The 16,795-nt window shown below is 44.3% G+C and overlaps 1 protein-coding gene across 1 annotated transcript in view; it reads left to right on the top strand.

Moving 5' to 3' along the window:
- The window catches only part of LOC137561953 (NXPE family member 3-like), a 149,764-nt gene extending 136,512 nt beyond the window's left edge, over positions 1-13,252 (top strand). The window contains exon 8 of the mRNA XM_068273298.1: positions 12,419-13,252. Coding sequence (XP_068129399.1) covers positions 12,419-12,954 — 536 coding nt within the window. The 3' untranslated portion in view covers positions 12,955-13,252. The remainder of the gene's footprint in view (positions 1-12,418) is intronic.
- Positions 13,253-16,795: the final 3,543 nt, after the last annotated feature.

The raw sequence follows: 16,795 nt of genomic DNA, 5'->3' as shown, positions 1-16,795 counted from the left end.
ATTGGTGGAAGGGGGAAGAATAATGCGGCAGCTGGCACAGCAGCAGGCAAGTTGGCAGTGCCACCACATGGGATCAGGAGGGATGCAGCAGGCTCCTCTAATCCCATTCCCTCCACAACCCGCAAGCAAGCCAGCCTCAGCAGCATCAGCACAACGCCTCGCCACTGCCAAGTGCTGCTGAAATTGATCAGCCTGGGGAAGGATAGGCTTACTGACGCCCACATCCTGGCTGCCCTCAGGGTGCAGGAGCAGAGGTGGCTGATCCCCAGAGTCCTTAAAGTGGGTTACGTGTCATCCAATAATGGGGCTAACCTGGTGGCTGCACTGCACCAGGGACACATCCAGCACATCCCCTGCAGCATATCCCACATTCTAAATTTGGTGGTGCATCGCTTCCTGCACACCCAACTGGGGATGACCAAGCTGCTGGAAGATGCCCAGAAGGTGGTGTGCCATTTCCACTGCTCTGACACCGCCTCTTTAACCCTGACCCACCTGCAGCAGATAAAGGGCCTGCCATCACACCGCCTAATTATCGATGTCCCAACTCACTGGAACTCACTCTGGCGACGTTGGAGCGGCTGTTGTTGCAAAGAACAGCTCTTAAAATGTACATCTGTGATGAAGACATCCCCAGCAGCATCACCGCAGCTCAGTGGACACAGATGCAGCTAGCGATGATCAAAAAGTGCAAATTCCGTTCCGCCGAAATTCGCGGATTCCGCCAGCGTTTAATTCCGTCGCTATGAAAACCCGTCGGATTTTTGCGGAATTCCGGATTCCGGCTGAAAAATTAAAGTAATTGCAATGGAACCTTGTTTATGCTAAATAATAGCCCTTAGAACCTATTGACTGTTCCCTTAGTCCTTTTCCCCCTTCTCCTGAGGAGGAGGAGGTTCTTGTCTTCCAGAGAATTGTAGGATTTCAAAATTTAGTTTACATACATTGGCCGGGAATCGTGCACAGGTCTAGTGCTTGGTAGGCAGCTCTCCTCACCACTATACCACCACCAACACTACATGCTGAAGCCAGCCTAGCATGTACCATTATGATATATCCAAGAGAAAAACGAGCTTGCTTAGGGATTTGTAGGATGTCAAAAGCCAACTCACATACATTGGCCAGGAATCGAACCCAGGCCTCCTGCTCTGTAGGCTGCTTTCCTAACCATTATACCACCAACACAACACTACAATTCTACATGCTGAAGCCAGCCTAGCATGTACCATTATGATATATCCAAGAGAAAAATGAGCTTGCTTAGGGATTTGTAGGATGTCAACCAGGGGCTGTAGGTGGGAGGACAGCTTTAGCTGGCACACAATTGATGTTAGAGCCCTATATTCCTGCATCCCACACCACCTAGCCTTAACTGCCCTTCAATACCATCTTGCCAGGTATTCAGGGTATTCCTCTGATTTGTGTATCTTCATCTGTGCTGCCACGGAATATCTCCTGACCTGCAATTATTTTATGTTCGGTGGTGTCTTCTACCTCCAGAGGTGTGGTGCCTCCATGGGGGCTAAATTTTCCCCTTCGTTGGCCAACCTCTAAATGGGTTGGTGGGAGGAGTTCCACATATTTGGGGGTGGAGGGCACCATCTTGAACGGGTCGCGTGGTATGGGAGATTAATTGACGCCATCCTGGTGGTTTGGAGGGGTGATCCAGATTCAGTGGAACAATTTATGAGTTGCCTTAACAACAACAAATGTAATTTACAATTTACTCATGTCTGGCAACCCCTATCTATAGATTATCTTGATCTGACTTTGGTTGGTGACCCAGTCTTGAGAGCTGTCCGCACCAGGACATACAGGAAGTCTTGTGCGGGTAACTGTAAGTTACAGGCAACTAGTTGTCATCCTGCACACACAATCCGGGCAATTCCGGTGGGCGAATTTATTCAGGCGCCAGAATTGCTCAGATGAAGCCTCCGTAAAAAGTGAGTTTATAACGGTGGAAAGGCGCCTCCTAGAGAGAGGATACCCTAAGTGGATCATTGAGAAGGGTTAGCGTCGGGCAGCCTCCATTCCTAGGGATCAACTAATTAGGGTTAACGCCCGAGTCGCGGTCCCAAGGGGAGGCCCGCATTCATTACTACCAATAGTTCTGAATTTCAGGACGTGAAACGCATTATCACTAAATATTTACCCATTTTGGAGGGTGATGAATTGCGGCCCTTTCTCCGGGATGGCGTTAGTTTCACAAGTAGGCGAGCCCCTACACTTGGTAGTTTTTTGTCCCCCAGTTTGTTAGATTCTCACGTGCATTCCTCCACCTGGCTTAACGTAAAGGGATCATATAAATGTGCGATTCCATCTTGCAATTATTGCACTATGCACACTAGGACCCATTTTGTAGAGTCTCTGAGTAATGGTTATAGAGCCACCATGAAACATTTTATTAATTGTAGCTCAAAAAATGTTATTTATCTGGTTACATGTCATGTCTGCTCCCTTCAATACGTTAGTTGTATGACTAGACCACTTAGGACCAGTGTTTCCGAACATTATTTGGGAGCAGGATGGTCTACTCAGAGTATTTCTAATGTGGCTAGACATTACCGTACTATACATGGGGGTGATATGTCTGGCTTCTCTTTCCAGGGCATAGAAAGGTCTTTCTGCCCAGACGGGGTGGGGACCTACAAGCAATGATCCACAAAAGAGAAGCACTCTGGATCTTTCGCCTTGGGACCAGATCACCTAAAGGACTGAATGCCAGGTGGGATCTGGCCTTGGTTACAGGCTGATGTATTAGTGATTTCCCTCCCCCCCCCTTTGGCTACAGGCTGATGTATCAGTGATCTCCCTCCTTTCCCCCCCCCCCTTTTTGATCTGCTTGCATGTGTGACAGATAACTAAAAAAATTGTATATACTATTATATATCGCTTGTGTATTGTTCCTCGGTCTATTGCTCCTTTGTTTTAAACTTTGTTGCTGCACGTTTTTTAAAGTTGTTGTATATTGGGGAGGTGTCAGTGTTTAGTGGGATGTGGCATATATGGATTTACCCCTCCCTCGGTGCGTTGGGTCATACCCCACCTCTAACTGCCCCATTCCCCCTTTTTAAACCTCACACAGAGGGCTGTAAAAATGACTATGATTAAGGACTTCATGTCCGAAACATGTTAGTCAAGTGCTTTTTTGTGTGTACCTGGATATGTCCTGAATAAACGTATCGATTTTTGATGTGGAGACATTGTGCGGACCATCCTTCATTGTTCTGATTTCCTTGGGCTTGGCTGCCCGTGTCCCAGCACTGTCCCTCCTGGTGCGGTGAAGCGGTACCTCCAGTTTTTGTTTTTCAGCATGTAGCATAGCATTGTAGTGTGTTGTGTTGATGGTATAATGGTTAGGAAAGCAGCCTACCAAGCGGTAGGCCTGGGTGCGATTCCTGGCTAATGTATGTGAATTGGCTTTTGACATCCTACAAATCCCTATTCAAGCTCATTTTTCTCTTGGATATATCATAATGGTACATGCTAGGCTGGCTTCAGCATGTAGTGTTGGTGGTGGTATAGTGGTGAGGAGAGCTGCCTACCAAGCACTAGACCTGGGTTCAATTCTCGGCCAATGTATGTAAGCTGGCTTTTGAAACCCTATAATTCCCTGGGAGACAAGACCCTCCTCCTCCGGAGGGGGATGAAGCGAGGAGGGAAATAAGGAAGTCTGTGGAGCAGAAATTCTTCTTATTAGGGAAAAATCAGTTTGGTGGGGAAAAAAAATTTGCATTCTGTAAAATTCCGCGGAATTTCATATTTTTTCCGCGGAAATTCTGCTATAGTGATATAGCAGTTCCGTTCCGTCATAACGGAACGAAATCACCAAATTCCAGCCGGAATCACGGAATCCAGCGACCATCCCTAGATGCAGCAAGTGTGCCTGGTGTTGACTCCCTTTCTGCAGGGTACCAAGATGGTGAGTCGGGAGCGGGCATCCGTTTTTGAGTGGGTGCCCCTGGTTTGCCTGGGCAATGTGTGATCTGATGGAAGAAGGGGAGGCAGCCCTGAGCCAGCTGGATAAGGATAGGAGCTGACCAGATAGTGGTAGGAAATTGCTTGAACTGGTAGTGAGCAAATGTGTGTGTTGCAGTTAGCATTCAGTTTAGAGGCAGTGCGGCTTGCCTGCATTTGCCTCTAGGTATTGCATGGTGGTTTGGGGGCCCCAGCCAGTGAGAGAGACCTTGGGCCCCCGGCTGTCGTGCGAACCAGTGTTTGTGGTTTTAAATTTCTGTTTTTGCAGCTACCAGGATGCGGTTGACAGGTGAGTGGTTAGGGAGGGGACTGTGTGGGAGATTCCTATACGCGGTGGTCCCTGTAAAAGATGTAATAACTATTACATCCAACCGAGCCTCCCACCTGAATGCTAATGTATGCAATTCCTGCTAGATTTGGTATGGCAGGCAAAGGGTGTATGACCGTACACCTGATTGGCTGATTGGCGCCTGCTGACCAGATAGTGGTAGGAAACTGCTTGAACTGGTAGTGAGAAAATGTGTGTGTTGCAGTTAGCATTCAGTTTAGAGGCAGTGGGGTGAAGTCCCTGGTAGTGAGAGTTCCAGGGCTTGCCTGCATTTGCCTCTAGGTATCACATGGTGGTTTGGGGGCCCCAGCCAGTGAGAGAGACCTGGGGCCCCCGGCTGTCCTGCGAACCAGTGTTTGTGATTCCAGCTGGATAAGGAGCAGACAGCACAATCCACCTCACAGGAGGAGGAGGACGACTTGCAGATAGAAGAGGAGGAGTTAGAGGTCCTTAACCTGAATACTGAGAGGGATCAGCAGAGCGCCACTGCCATCTGAGAAGGAGGACACAACGTAGTAAGATTATGCAGGAGAACAGAGGCGCCAAAAGGATAAAAGGAAGCTAAATGAGCTTAAAAACCAAATTCTTGGTAAATAGAGGAGGTAGTGGTGGACTTACCTCCTCCAAGTAGACACACAACGACTGTAGTAAACACAGTCAATATATTTTATTTATGAACTCCAAATATGCAACGCGTTTCGCAGGGTTGATCCCGCTTCATCAGGCAATAACAACGGAGCAATAGCATATGTGGTCAGTAGAAGAGCCAGGCACCTCTTTACAACGTAGTAAGAGGACGAGAATGTCCTCGGGGATGATGTGGATAGCGAAGAAGATGTGTATGACAATGCTGGCCTCTTCGCCATGGCTGCACACATGTTGCACTGCCTTTGCAAGGACCCCCGGGTGATCCAGAAGATGCGTGAAAAGGAGGACATCTGGATCACAAAACCTCTCTGGGTGTTTTTGTGGCGTCGGCCACTCATTCTCCTCCAGTGGTACCACTACTTCCAGGTGCCATTATTGTCATTATCACTTGCCTGCACGGTTGTAGTTTGCTTGGGACTTTGTGATTGCTTAAAGTGTATTTTCCTGTTTAAAACCAATTAATAGCCACATTTAAAGTGTTAATTTAACTTTAAAATCCATTTTCTAAAAACTAAAAGTTCTTTTTTGAATTTTTTTTTAAGTTGTAGCCCCTGCTCACCTTTATAATCCATGCAATTTTGGTGATTGTAGCTTGTATGAGGGCTTTGCTATTAAAGTTAAAGGCATATCCAGATCACAGCCCATGATTCTGGATTTTAAAGGCAATCTCAAGTAAAATCCTAGTCAAAATTCGGCAGGCCGTTTCAAATCAGATCAAAATCACGACTTATCCGGATTTTGATTCCGTAGTGGCCGAATTCAGTCAGAATTCGTAAACGGGGGTATTCGAGCACCACTGCCTGCAACAGAGATATATAACATTGCTACGTACCGCAGGCAGTGGCTTTAAGGTACTAGGAGATCATTCTCCAATCTCCTTTACCATATGAGCTCCTGTGTCGGCGCCTACAATGTTTTGCTGGAAATTAAATCCTTTGATCCTAAGTGAGAGACTGCACTCAAGATGGATTAACCACTTAATGACATACTGACTTATAAAATCATCCTGCTAGAGCCTCTTAAAGAAAACCCAAGGTGGGTTTGCAGAATATTATCTGCATACAGAGGCTGGATCTGCCTATACAGCCCAGCCTCTGTTGCTATCCCAAACTCCCCTAAGGTCCCCCTGCACTCTGCAATCCCTCATAAATCACAGCCACGCTGCTGACAAACAGCTTGTCAGAGCTGGCTGTGTTTATCTCTATAGTGTCAGTCTGGTGCTCTCCCCGCCTCCTGCAGAACTCCAGTCCCCGCCTGCATCCCTTCCCTCCCTGCTGATTGGAGGGAAGGGACGGGGGCAGGGACCGGAGCTATGCAGGAGGCGGGGGAGCAGCTGAGACTGACACTACAGATGTAAACACAGCCTCACAGCACGGCTGTGATTTATGAGAGATTGCAGAGTGCAGGGGGACCTTAGTGGGGTTTGGGATAGCAACAGAGGCTGGGCTGTATAGGCAGATCCAGCCTCTGTATGCAGATAACATTCTTTAAACACACCTCGGGTTCTCTTTAATGGCTCCAGGGTGTTTTTATAAGTCAGACAGTGCTGCTCCCATGGGTGCACGTACGCGCTCCCCCGCATGCACGTGAAAATAGTGAAAAATAAAACCAAAGAAAAAAATACACCTTTATTTCCAAATAATATATTGTCACCATACTTTGTTCTAGGGACATAATTAAAATCTTGTGATAACCAGGACGAATACTGTATATTCTGGCGTATAAGACTACTTTTTAACCCTTGAAAATCTTCTGAAAAGTCAAGGGTTGTCTTATATGCCAGGAGTCATTGATGCCCTATTCTGTTACCGCCTCTCAGATTTCGCTGCTGAGGACTGTAGTGAAGTGGCACAAGCGCACATGTGCGAGATCTGAGAGGCAGAGAAGGAGGTAAATAGGATACAAGGGTGGATCAGAAGGGTGAAGAGTGGTATATGGGCACAGCACAATCTATTCTTCCATACCGCTCTGATAAACAGGGAGACAGGTAGAGATAATCTACTTTGGGAAAGGGAGAGTTGACCAATCCACCCAGTCAGTTGCCTATATACTAATATATATACTGGGTACCAAATGCAGTACAGCACCAGTATATGTTCATACATAGCACCAGTATATGATTTTTTAAAATGTTTATTTGGTGTGCAATAGAAGAGGGCTAGTCTTATACGGTGAGTATATCCCAACTCTATATTTTGACTGGAAAAGTCACCTTATACGCTGCAATATACGGTAGGCAGATAAAATGTGTGGGTTTTATGTAGAGTAGCAGTGTTTATATTAAAACCGTAGGGGATGAAATTGGAGAAATAGTGTATTTTTTTCATTTTTTTTACCTTGTATTTCTCTTTACAATGCATAGAAAATAAAGTAAGTACTGAAAACAAATATTAACCCCAAAAAGCCCAATTGGTGGTACAAACAACAAGACATACTGTAGATCATTTCATTGGGATTAGTAGTGATTAAGCTATTGGCAAATTAAAGGGATGAGCACTGAAAGGTGAAAATCACTCTTGTCCATTAGGGTAAAAACCGCCGTGGGGTGAAGTGGTTAAAGATTAGCTAAACCATTTCTTCGGCACAAATTGTAATTCTGAAATTACCAATCTCATGGTATGGGAAGCTCATAAGTCTTATATTTGGTACAAATGTGCTGCAGAGGTGGCATACCTTACCCAAGGTGCGGGTGCTGCAACCTGTGGGTCCTGAGCCAAAGCATCCAAAGATGTAGAAACAACAGAAAGTCCAGGTTAGCACACCAATTCAGGATGCAGAATGCTTCATTTTATTGCTTCATCAGCACATGAACATGACAATTGTTTCGGGGCCACAGCGGGTCCCCTTCTTCAGATAGTGCAAACAAAAAAAGGCTTATATGCAAATTATATAAACTTGAAAGTGTATTATCAGAATTGGAAAGGCTTTGTAAGTTGTTGCATGCCCATTTGATGCTTAAAGAGAATCTGTATTGTTAAAATCGCACAAATGTAAACATACCAGTGTGTTAGGGGACATCTCCTATTACCCTCTGTCACAATTTTGCTGCTCTCTGCCGCATTAAAAGTAGTCAAAAACAGTTTTAAAAAGTTTGTTTATAAACAAACAAAATGGCCACCAAAACCGGAAGTAGGTTGATGCACAGTATGTCCACACATAGAAAATACATCCATACACAAGCAGGCTGTATACAGCCTTCCTTTTGAATCTCAAGAGATCATTTGTGTGTTTACCCCCTGCAGCTCTCATCCACTGAAGAGAGACAGGCTGATTGTTTCTTCCTGCAGACAGCTCTGTGTCTGTAATTCCTCAGTATGTGACAGCCCAGCCAGCTCCTTTCACAGCCTAACAGAGGATGATTTATCCAGCTTGTAAAAGGCATCTCTCTTCTCTCACTGATAAGAGAGCAGAGATGCTGCCTAATGTAAATACGGGGAGTGTGCATAGAGGGGGCGTGGAGGGGGGACGTACATAACAGATCAACAACACTGAAGAGTTGGCAGTCTTCCAGACACAGGACGACAAGTCCGACAGGGGAAAGATACATTGATTTATTACAGAGACAGTGATAGTAAAAAGTGCTGCAGTAAGCCAGAGCACATTAGAATAGGTTTAGGAACTTGTTGGATAGTAGAAAAAAGAATGACATTTTTGTTACAGAGTCTCTTTAAAGTAAAACGCAAATTTTTATTGCAGAAAAATATTTTTTATGAGCATGGGAACAAGATGGGTGCCCTGCTGGCTAAAGCTCTCTCAACACGCAGATTAAAAGCATTATCACTTCTAAACAAGAGAGACGGGTTTCGACGGAGGCAATTGCAGAGGAATTCAGTGTATTTTACCAATTCCTTTATAACTTACCGATCCACTTACCACCACATGCTGGTATGCCAGATAGGCTGCAAGCAATGCAAGATTTTGTGCAGCACATCTTCACCATTCTATTCTGGCCTTACCAAAACAATGGGTGGAATAGCCATGCCATTTTTTTACACTTACCATCAAACATCAATTTTAAGCAGATTAATGGAGTGGTACCCTGACTTTTTGACAAAGAGATGGGATGTGTTGGGACTAGCTTTTCCTCCATATGACTTTAAAGATATTCCCTGAATTTAAGTTGACAAGAAATTGTGTGGGTTATGGGGTCACAAGCTCATTTCAGCCACTCTGCATTCTCTATGAGTTTTGGTTAAAGATAAACACATACTCTGTGTCCCTGGGTCTCTGACGCTGATCCTTAATAATCCTGCATTCCCTCCAGTAATGGATCCTGCTTTTTTGCCCAACTTGTAACAACGATCATTACGCATACAAGATGTACTAAGCAGATCTTATGGTTTATGGAAAGTTCCCTGTATGGACCTTTTTCCAATTAAGGAGCTTCATCTCTACCTTGTCCAAAGTCTACTAACCTATCAATCTCCCTGACCGAATTGGAGACAAAACTTCTATCGCATTTACAGCATAAACACACTGGGCCATATGCAATTCACTTTTTCACCTGAGTTGTCTCATAGGAGATAATTTTTAATCTTCTGTTAAAGAGGAGCTGTTAGGTATAGGGTCTCAGAGAAAAAAACAACACATATATCCGTAGCTTAATATTGGCTGTACTTACATTACATATGCATTTCACTGTCCACGTTTGGATTTCACAGAATTTTTATATAGTATTTGCAGAGAATGATGCTCCTGACAGCTCATGGCAGGTTCCATGTTTGTCTGTCTCCTATGAAGCCAATTGTGATGTCATGTCCTCCCTGCTTCCTGATGATTCGACTCACAAAAAAGATCCTAATGGACAACACTACTGTGCAGTGAATATTAATTAGCCACGTGGCTAGGAACAATAGCGGACTCATGCAGTATACTCTAAGAACTTGTGCCCTGTGATTTTTCAGTGCTGTGAGTTTAGGCTGCTGTAACATGAACCTGGAACTAAGCGGCCTTAGGGCGTGACAGGGAAATGAAGGGGAGGACCCAAGGTAGTGCACTGGGGAGAAAAAGCCCCAGAATTATTTGCAGTATGTTATGCGGCCTGTCGTCCTCCTTACGAGCTTGGGAATAACAGCCTTGCTGTTCAGCACACATCAAAAGTAAGAGAGATTTTTAACTTCAGTATTGCCTTTTTGGCTTCCTTCTAAACTGTTGAACACAGGAGAATAGAGGTTTAAATTAGCTTCTGCAGCCTGACAGTTACTCTTTAACTTTTAGTACCCTGCAATGGAAAAAGTACCAAAAGGTAAATTGAAAAGTACTGTCAAAATTATTTTGAGTATTAGTTTGCTTGCTGGTGGTGCAGAGGGCATTTTATTTACAAGTTGTGAAAATATCACCTTGGAGAAAACTCAGGTGAAAAAGTGAATTGCATATGGGCCACAGTGTCTTGGTTTTACAATTTCCTAACCTCTCTAGATTTATGTCAGACACTCCGTTTTCAGGAGAAATGGGGTGCTCTTTTTGGTAAAAAGCTACCTCAATAAAACTGGGATTATTATTATTTTTATAGCGCCGACATATTATGCAGCGCTGTACAGTGTATATATATATATATATATATATATATATATCTTGTCACTAACTGTCCCTCAAAGGAGCTCATAATCTAATCCCTACCATAGCCATATGTCTATATTATGTAGTGTAAGTACTGTAGTCTAGGGCCAATTTTAGGGGGAGCCAATTACCTTATCCGTATGTTTTTGGAATGTGGGAGGAAACCGGAGTGCCTGGAGGAAACCCACGCAGACAGGGAGAGAACATACAAACTCTTTGCAGATAGTGCCCTGGCTGGGATTCGAACCAGGGACCCAGCGCTGCAAGGCGACTTAGGCAAGAGAGCTATCCACTACGCCACTGGTGTCTAGTGGTCCTCCTCCCTCCCCTACACAGTTATCTGGTGTCTAGTAGTCCTCCCTCCCATACACAGAACCTTGGCGTCTAGTGGCCACCACCCTCCCCTATACACAGTTTCTTAGTGTTTAGTGCTTTCCCCCTACCTCCCCCATACAGCTTCCCTGGTGTTCTATAGCGTCACCTCCAATATAGCTTCCCTGGTGGTCTAGAGTGGGCCAAACATAATGCAAAGTGGGGAAACCCCTTGAGGGCCAAATTAAATGGCTCCGAGGGCCAGATTTGGCCCGTGGGCCGGAGTTTGACATGTATGCTCTAGACAGAGCTGATTCTTATACAAAGATATGGGCAGTCTGGGTCGACTTTCAATATTCTGATGACTACAAGACCCTGATGGCTGCATCACCTCACATATAACTGGACCCTAAATACATTGAAACATACTACTTGACTTACTCTCCTATGTTGCACATTCTCCTGCCGAGCTGGTTTGGTTCATAGAGTTGTTTTATAAAGTTCATAAGGTTGGATCATAAAATTAGTTTATAAAATGCATCTTTAGGATATGACCTTTTCTCTTTCTTTCTAAGTTTTCTTAAACTTTGATCTTATCTTTTCTCTATTATAAATCTATCCTACGCTAATTTTCAGGCTAACTACCTGACTTTACTCGTGTTCTATACAAGTGCTGAGATTTTTGCACAATGCTGGATCAATCTGGGTGATATCTCTCCTCAGCTGTTTAATATACTTTGGTATCTTATGTTGCTTTTTGTATACTTGCTATTGTCCAATGATTCCTGTATTTGGTTAAACATTCTCAATAAAAGCTTTTAATGAGAAAGACAGTAGGTGAAGCCTCTGGACTATCCATGGCTTCCCTCTACTAAGATGAGTTTCTAGTTTAATTTTCCCCTGCTTCAGAAATGCTTTATACAGTGCCAAATAAGATGCCAAATAGAAGGGTAGTGAGGGAAAGAACACAAACAAGTCCAGGAGCCCAATCTGGTGCAATATCGTTAGTTGGTACAGATATGTTCAAAAAACAATTGAGTATATACTCACAAAGCTGGGATGCAACAAGGCAACCACTCGTATACGCAGGTGGGGAAAAACCGTCCCCACTCGGCCTTTTGTTCCTTAGACGGTCGCTGCTCCCAGAAAAACGTTTTTTTTTGTCGAGGTTCTCGATTAAATCACCCTCAATATAGGATATATATGAGGGATATCAACTATGTTTGTAGTAAGTAGGAGGCGCCCGGTCTAAGTTATATCGTAATATAAGTAGTGCTGTATAGAAATATCTAACGATGACTATTCATATCACTTAAAGTATGGAAAGATAAGATCGTCCTACCTTGTAGGTGTTTGACAGAATATAAAAGCAAGTAGAGGTTTAAGATTAAGAACTCAGTTTTTATTGGTGCACTTCGACAACGCGTTTCTCGGGCCAACTACTTATATTACGATATAACTTAGACCGGGCCCCTCCTACTCACTACAAACAAATAAGATGTTGGCATTTTTAATATTATTATTTTAGCCACACTTAAATGTGAGTACATTAACTCTGTAACATACAATTCCATTCTGTGTCTGAATTTTTAGCTCTTAAGGAGATCCATCTTCATGTGGCTCATCGCAGCACGGGTCCTCTGCTGGCTATAGATGTAGAAAATAACTGTTTGGTCCAGTGGCGAGCCCATCAGAGGCCTCTACGTATGGAGCTTTCTCGAGTACATGACTTACATTATATTGCTTCAGAACTGGATGGAATGGGAGGCCATGAACATCTTGTTATTGTGTTGAATTGCTGGAGCCACTTCCTGTCTTTCCCTGTAGAACGATACATAAAAAGGCTACGTCAAATTCGGGAAGCGGTATCTCGGCTGCTAGAACGCAGCCCCAAAACAACAATCATCTTCAAGTCTGCCAACACTGGCTACCGGTACGAGCATGGAAGTGATTGGTTGTCATTGCAGCTGGACCTTATAATGAGGGCCATGTTCTCTAAGCTGCCAGTGATCATTCTTGATGTGTGGCAGATGACCGCCTGTCATCGAGAACCGGAAAACCTCCACCCTCCAAGGATTATTGTTAAAAATGAGGTGGACTTAATGCTGTCATTTATATGTCCTCAGTAAATCTGAGCTAATGGTATGATATGAAGACTAAGACCAGGGCAAGGAGGGATCGGGTCAGTTTGGCCCTAACCTTTTTACTGATGCACATTTTACTAACAAATTTTTGAAAGTTAACAATCCTGCAACATTTAGACACTTAGGCCCAGTGCACACCAAAAACCTCTAGCAGATCCGCAAAACGCTAAATGTTTTTGAAGCAGATTTTCAGAGCGATTCTAGGCATGTTTAGAGAGATTTTCTAAACATGCCTTGCATTTTTTGGAGTGTTTTTGTGTAGCAGATTTCATATATTGTTACAGTGAAGCTGTTACTGAACAGCTTCTGTAACAAAAAAACGCCTGGAAAACCGCTCTGATCTAGTGTTTTTCAGAGTGGTTTGAGCTTTTCCTATACTTTACATTGAGGCAAAAATGCATCTGCCAACCGCAAAAATGCTGCAGGAGCCACGTTTGCAGTTTGCCAAAAACCTCAGACCGCTGGTGTGCACCATCCCACTGAGATACATTAGCCAAGCGTTTTCACAGGCGAGCAGAGGTTTTGAAAACGCTACCAAAAACGCTTGGTGTGCACCATCCCTATAACTGAGAATCACTGGGTGAGAAAACAGAATGATTACAGTTTCATTGGTTAAAGAAATCAGCTAGTACAACCAGGAGGAGCAGGAAAATCCATCGCCATATTCATGTGCAGTATACAGTAGGTATATCAGTATAGGTAATATGTTTGCTCTGTTCAGTCCCAGCCATGATGGAGGAAGAGAGGATTTCACTTAAAAAAAAAAAAAAAAAAAAAACCTCGACAGTAACATTTTCAATTCGAAAATAGCATTTTCAATGCAAAAATGATTTTGCCGAAAATTTTTAAGCAACACCGATTGAGATATTCATCTGAGACAAAGCATTTACCGTATTTTTCGGAATATAAGACGCTCTGGAATATAAGACGCACCTAGGTTTAGAGGGCAAAAATCTGGGAAAAAAATGTATACAGTATATACTAAACCTGGTGCGTCCATATTCCAGGAGTACAGTACATGTTCTCCCCATTGTCCTCTTGTGTCCACTATGTGTCCCTTTCTATCCCCCTGTGTGTGGCATCTCTTCCTGCCACCTTGTGTGATCCTCTTGCTCCATGTGTCCCCTCATGTCCTGTGTGTCTCCTCCAGACCCCCTCTGTGGTCCTCCAGGCCCCGTGTGTGTGTGTGTGTGTGTGTGTGTGTGTGTGTGTGTGTTTGTGTGTGTCTGTGTGTGTGTCTTTGTCCCCTCCTGCCCCCCTTGTGTGTGTTTCTGTGTCCCCTTCACCCCCCTTGTGTGGTCCTCCAGTTCCTGTGTCCCCCTCCTGTCCTCCTGTGTGTGCCCCCTCCTGTGCATGTCCATGTGTGTGCCCCCCCAGTCCCCATCCTGTCCTCTGTCCCCCCCCCATGTCGACGCTCTCCCCTGGTAACAATAACTGCAGAGCAGCTCACCTTTCTATGGATTCCAGCGCTGTGTAGTCTGCTGTGTGGTCCTCCACCTCCAGCATGTCAGCTACACCTGTAAATGAAAAGTTAGTGCAGAGACACTCACCTACTCAGCGGCGGCGGCACGATCTGCAGACATCTCGGTCCCGGGAGGCCGAGATGTCTGCTCACCTACTCGGCGGCAGCCGCGGCGGTGGCAGCACGAACTGCAGACATCTCGTCCCGGGAGACTTCCCCTAGTGACGGCTCCTGCTAATGACTCATTGAGTCATGGGGAATGACTCATTGAATCCTTCACAGGAGCCGTCTCTAGGGGAAGCTGCACGGCTCCCCCTAGTGACGGCTCCTGTTAATGATTCAATGAGTCATTCCCCATGACTCAATGAGTCATTAGCCGGAGCCATCACTAGGGGAAGCCTCCCAGGACGAGATGTCTGCAGATCGTGCTGCCCCCGCCATGGCCGCCGCTGAGTAGGTAAGCGTCTCTGCGCTAACTTTTCATTTACAGGTGTAGCTGACATGCTGGAGGCGGAGGACCACACAGTAGACCACACAGCACTGGAATCCATAGAAAGGTGAGTTGCTCTGCAGTTATTGTTACCGGGGGAGCGGACCGGCAGACCACACAGGGGGACAAGGCAGGGAGTCCCCGACAATGCGGCGGATCGGCGGTTGGCATCGGCAGGCGGTTCTGAAGTCGGGGATTGGCTGCCTTTGGAATATAAGACGCAGGCACTTTTTCTTCTTATTTTGGGGGGAGAAAAAGTGCGTCTTATAGTCCGAAAAATACGGTACCTAGATTTTCAAACTTTGTTTTCTTTGTATTTCTGAAATAAAAATTAAATTTATGAAAGTAGCAATGTTATATATGGACCGAATTCTAAATGACTAGAATTCCAAATATTTATGTTGGTTTAAAAGTCTTAAAGTGGTATTAAACTCTGACATAATATTCAATAAAAATGTGTTTTCCTACTTTTCATGACCCATGCAGTTATCTTATTTGCTTTAAAGAGAATCTGAAGCGAGAATAAATCTAGCTGATTCTCTTATATATAGCAGGGGCATATTTTCCCATGCTAAAACGCAGCTATACCGCCGCTGAACGGGGGTTCCTTACCCCCCAAATCCACTCTGTGCAGCGCGGGGATCACTTCCTGGTGAGGCAGGGCTAACGGATATAACCCTGCCTCTCAGCGCCTCTGTCATCGCTGATCACCACCTCTCCCCACCCCTCTCAATCTGCCTTCACTGAGAGGGGCGGAGATCCACCGCTGATAGACGCGCTGAGAGGCAGGGCTGCGGGCATTAGCCCTGCCTCCAGCAGCAGCAAAATCTATGACCAAGTTGGTCGTGGATTTTGTAGGGGGGGATTTGGGGGGTAAGGGACCCTCGTTTAGCGGCGGTATAGCCCCTGCTATGTATAAGAGAATCAGCGAGATTTATTCTCACTTCAGATTCTCTTTAAGTATTATTGTTCATTTAGAAATGACAAGTACAGTTTATTTGCTCTGAAAGCTGCCATTGTATTTTATTCATAGCTACAATATTACTAGCTGATGGCCCTGTGTTGCCCAGGTATGTTTTTGGCTGGTGTTGGCTCTGCTCACTTTTTCTAACCCTAACACACAATAATTACTCAATGACCTAGTTTGTGAGCTTTGTGGTCTTTGGCATCAATAATTTGCATTGAACTGAAACAAATTTAATTGGCTGTGGCTCCACCCACTTTTCTGAATTTGAACCCCAGTCACCCAATGACCAACTGTACCAGGTTTGAGGCTTGTGTCATTAACAGTGCAAGCATGGTAGCAATTAAATATCCTCTCTGGTTGAACTCGATGGACAGATGTCTTTTTTAAACCCACATAACTATGTAATACTATGTAATACTATGTAATATGTATATACAGTGGGATGCAAAAGTTTGGGCAACCTTTTTAATTGTCATGGTTTTCCTGTATAAATCATTGGTTGTTAGGATAAAACATGTCAGTTAAATATATCATATAGGTGACACACACAGTGATATTTGAGAAGTGAAATGAAGTTTATTGGATTTACTGAAAGTGTGCAATAATGGTTTAAACAAAATCAGGCAGGTGCATAAATTTGTGCACCACCAAAAATAAATGAAATCAATATGTAGTAGATACTCCTTTTGCAGAAATTACAGCCTCTAAATACTTCCTGTAGGTTCCAATGAGAGTCTGGATTCTGGTTGAAGGTATTTTGGACCATTCCTCTTTACAAAACATTTCTCGTACAGTCAGGTTTGATGGCTTCCGAGCATGGACAGCTCTCTTTAAAGAGGAACTCCAGTGAAAATAATTTAATATAAAAAGGTGCTTAATTTTTACAATAATTATGTATACATGATTT

The sequence above is a fragment of the Hyperolius riggenbachi genome, chromosome 3 (genome assembly GCF_040937935.1).
Source record: "Hyperolius riggenbachi isolate aHypRig1 chromosome 3, aHypRig1.pri, whole genome shotgun sequence".
Taxonomy (NCBI): Eukaryota; Metazoa; Chordata; class Amphibia; order Anura; family Hyperoliidae; genus Hyperolius; species Hyperolius riggenbachi.
This window is presented reverse-complemented; position numbering and strand designations above follow the sequence as displayed.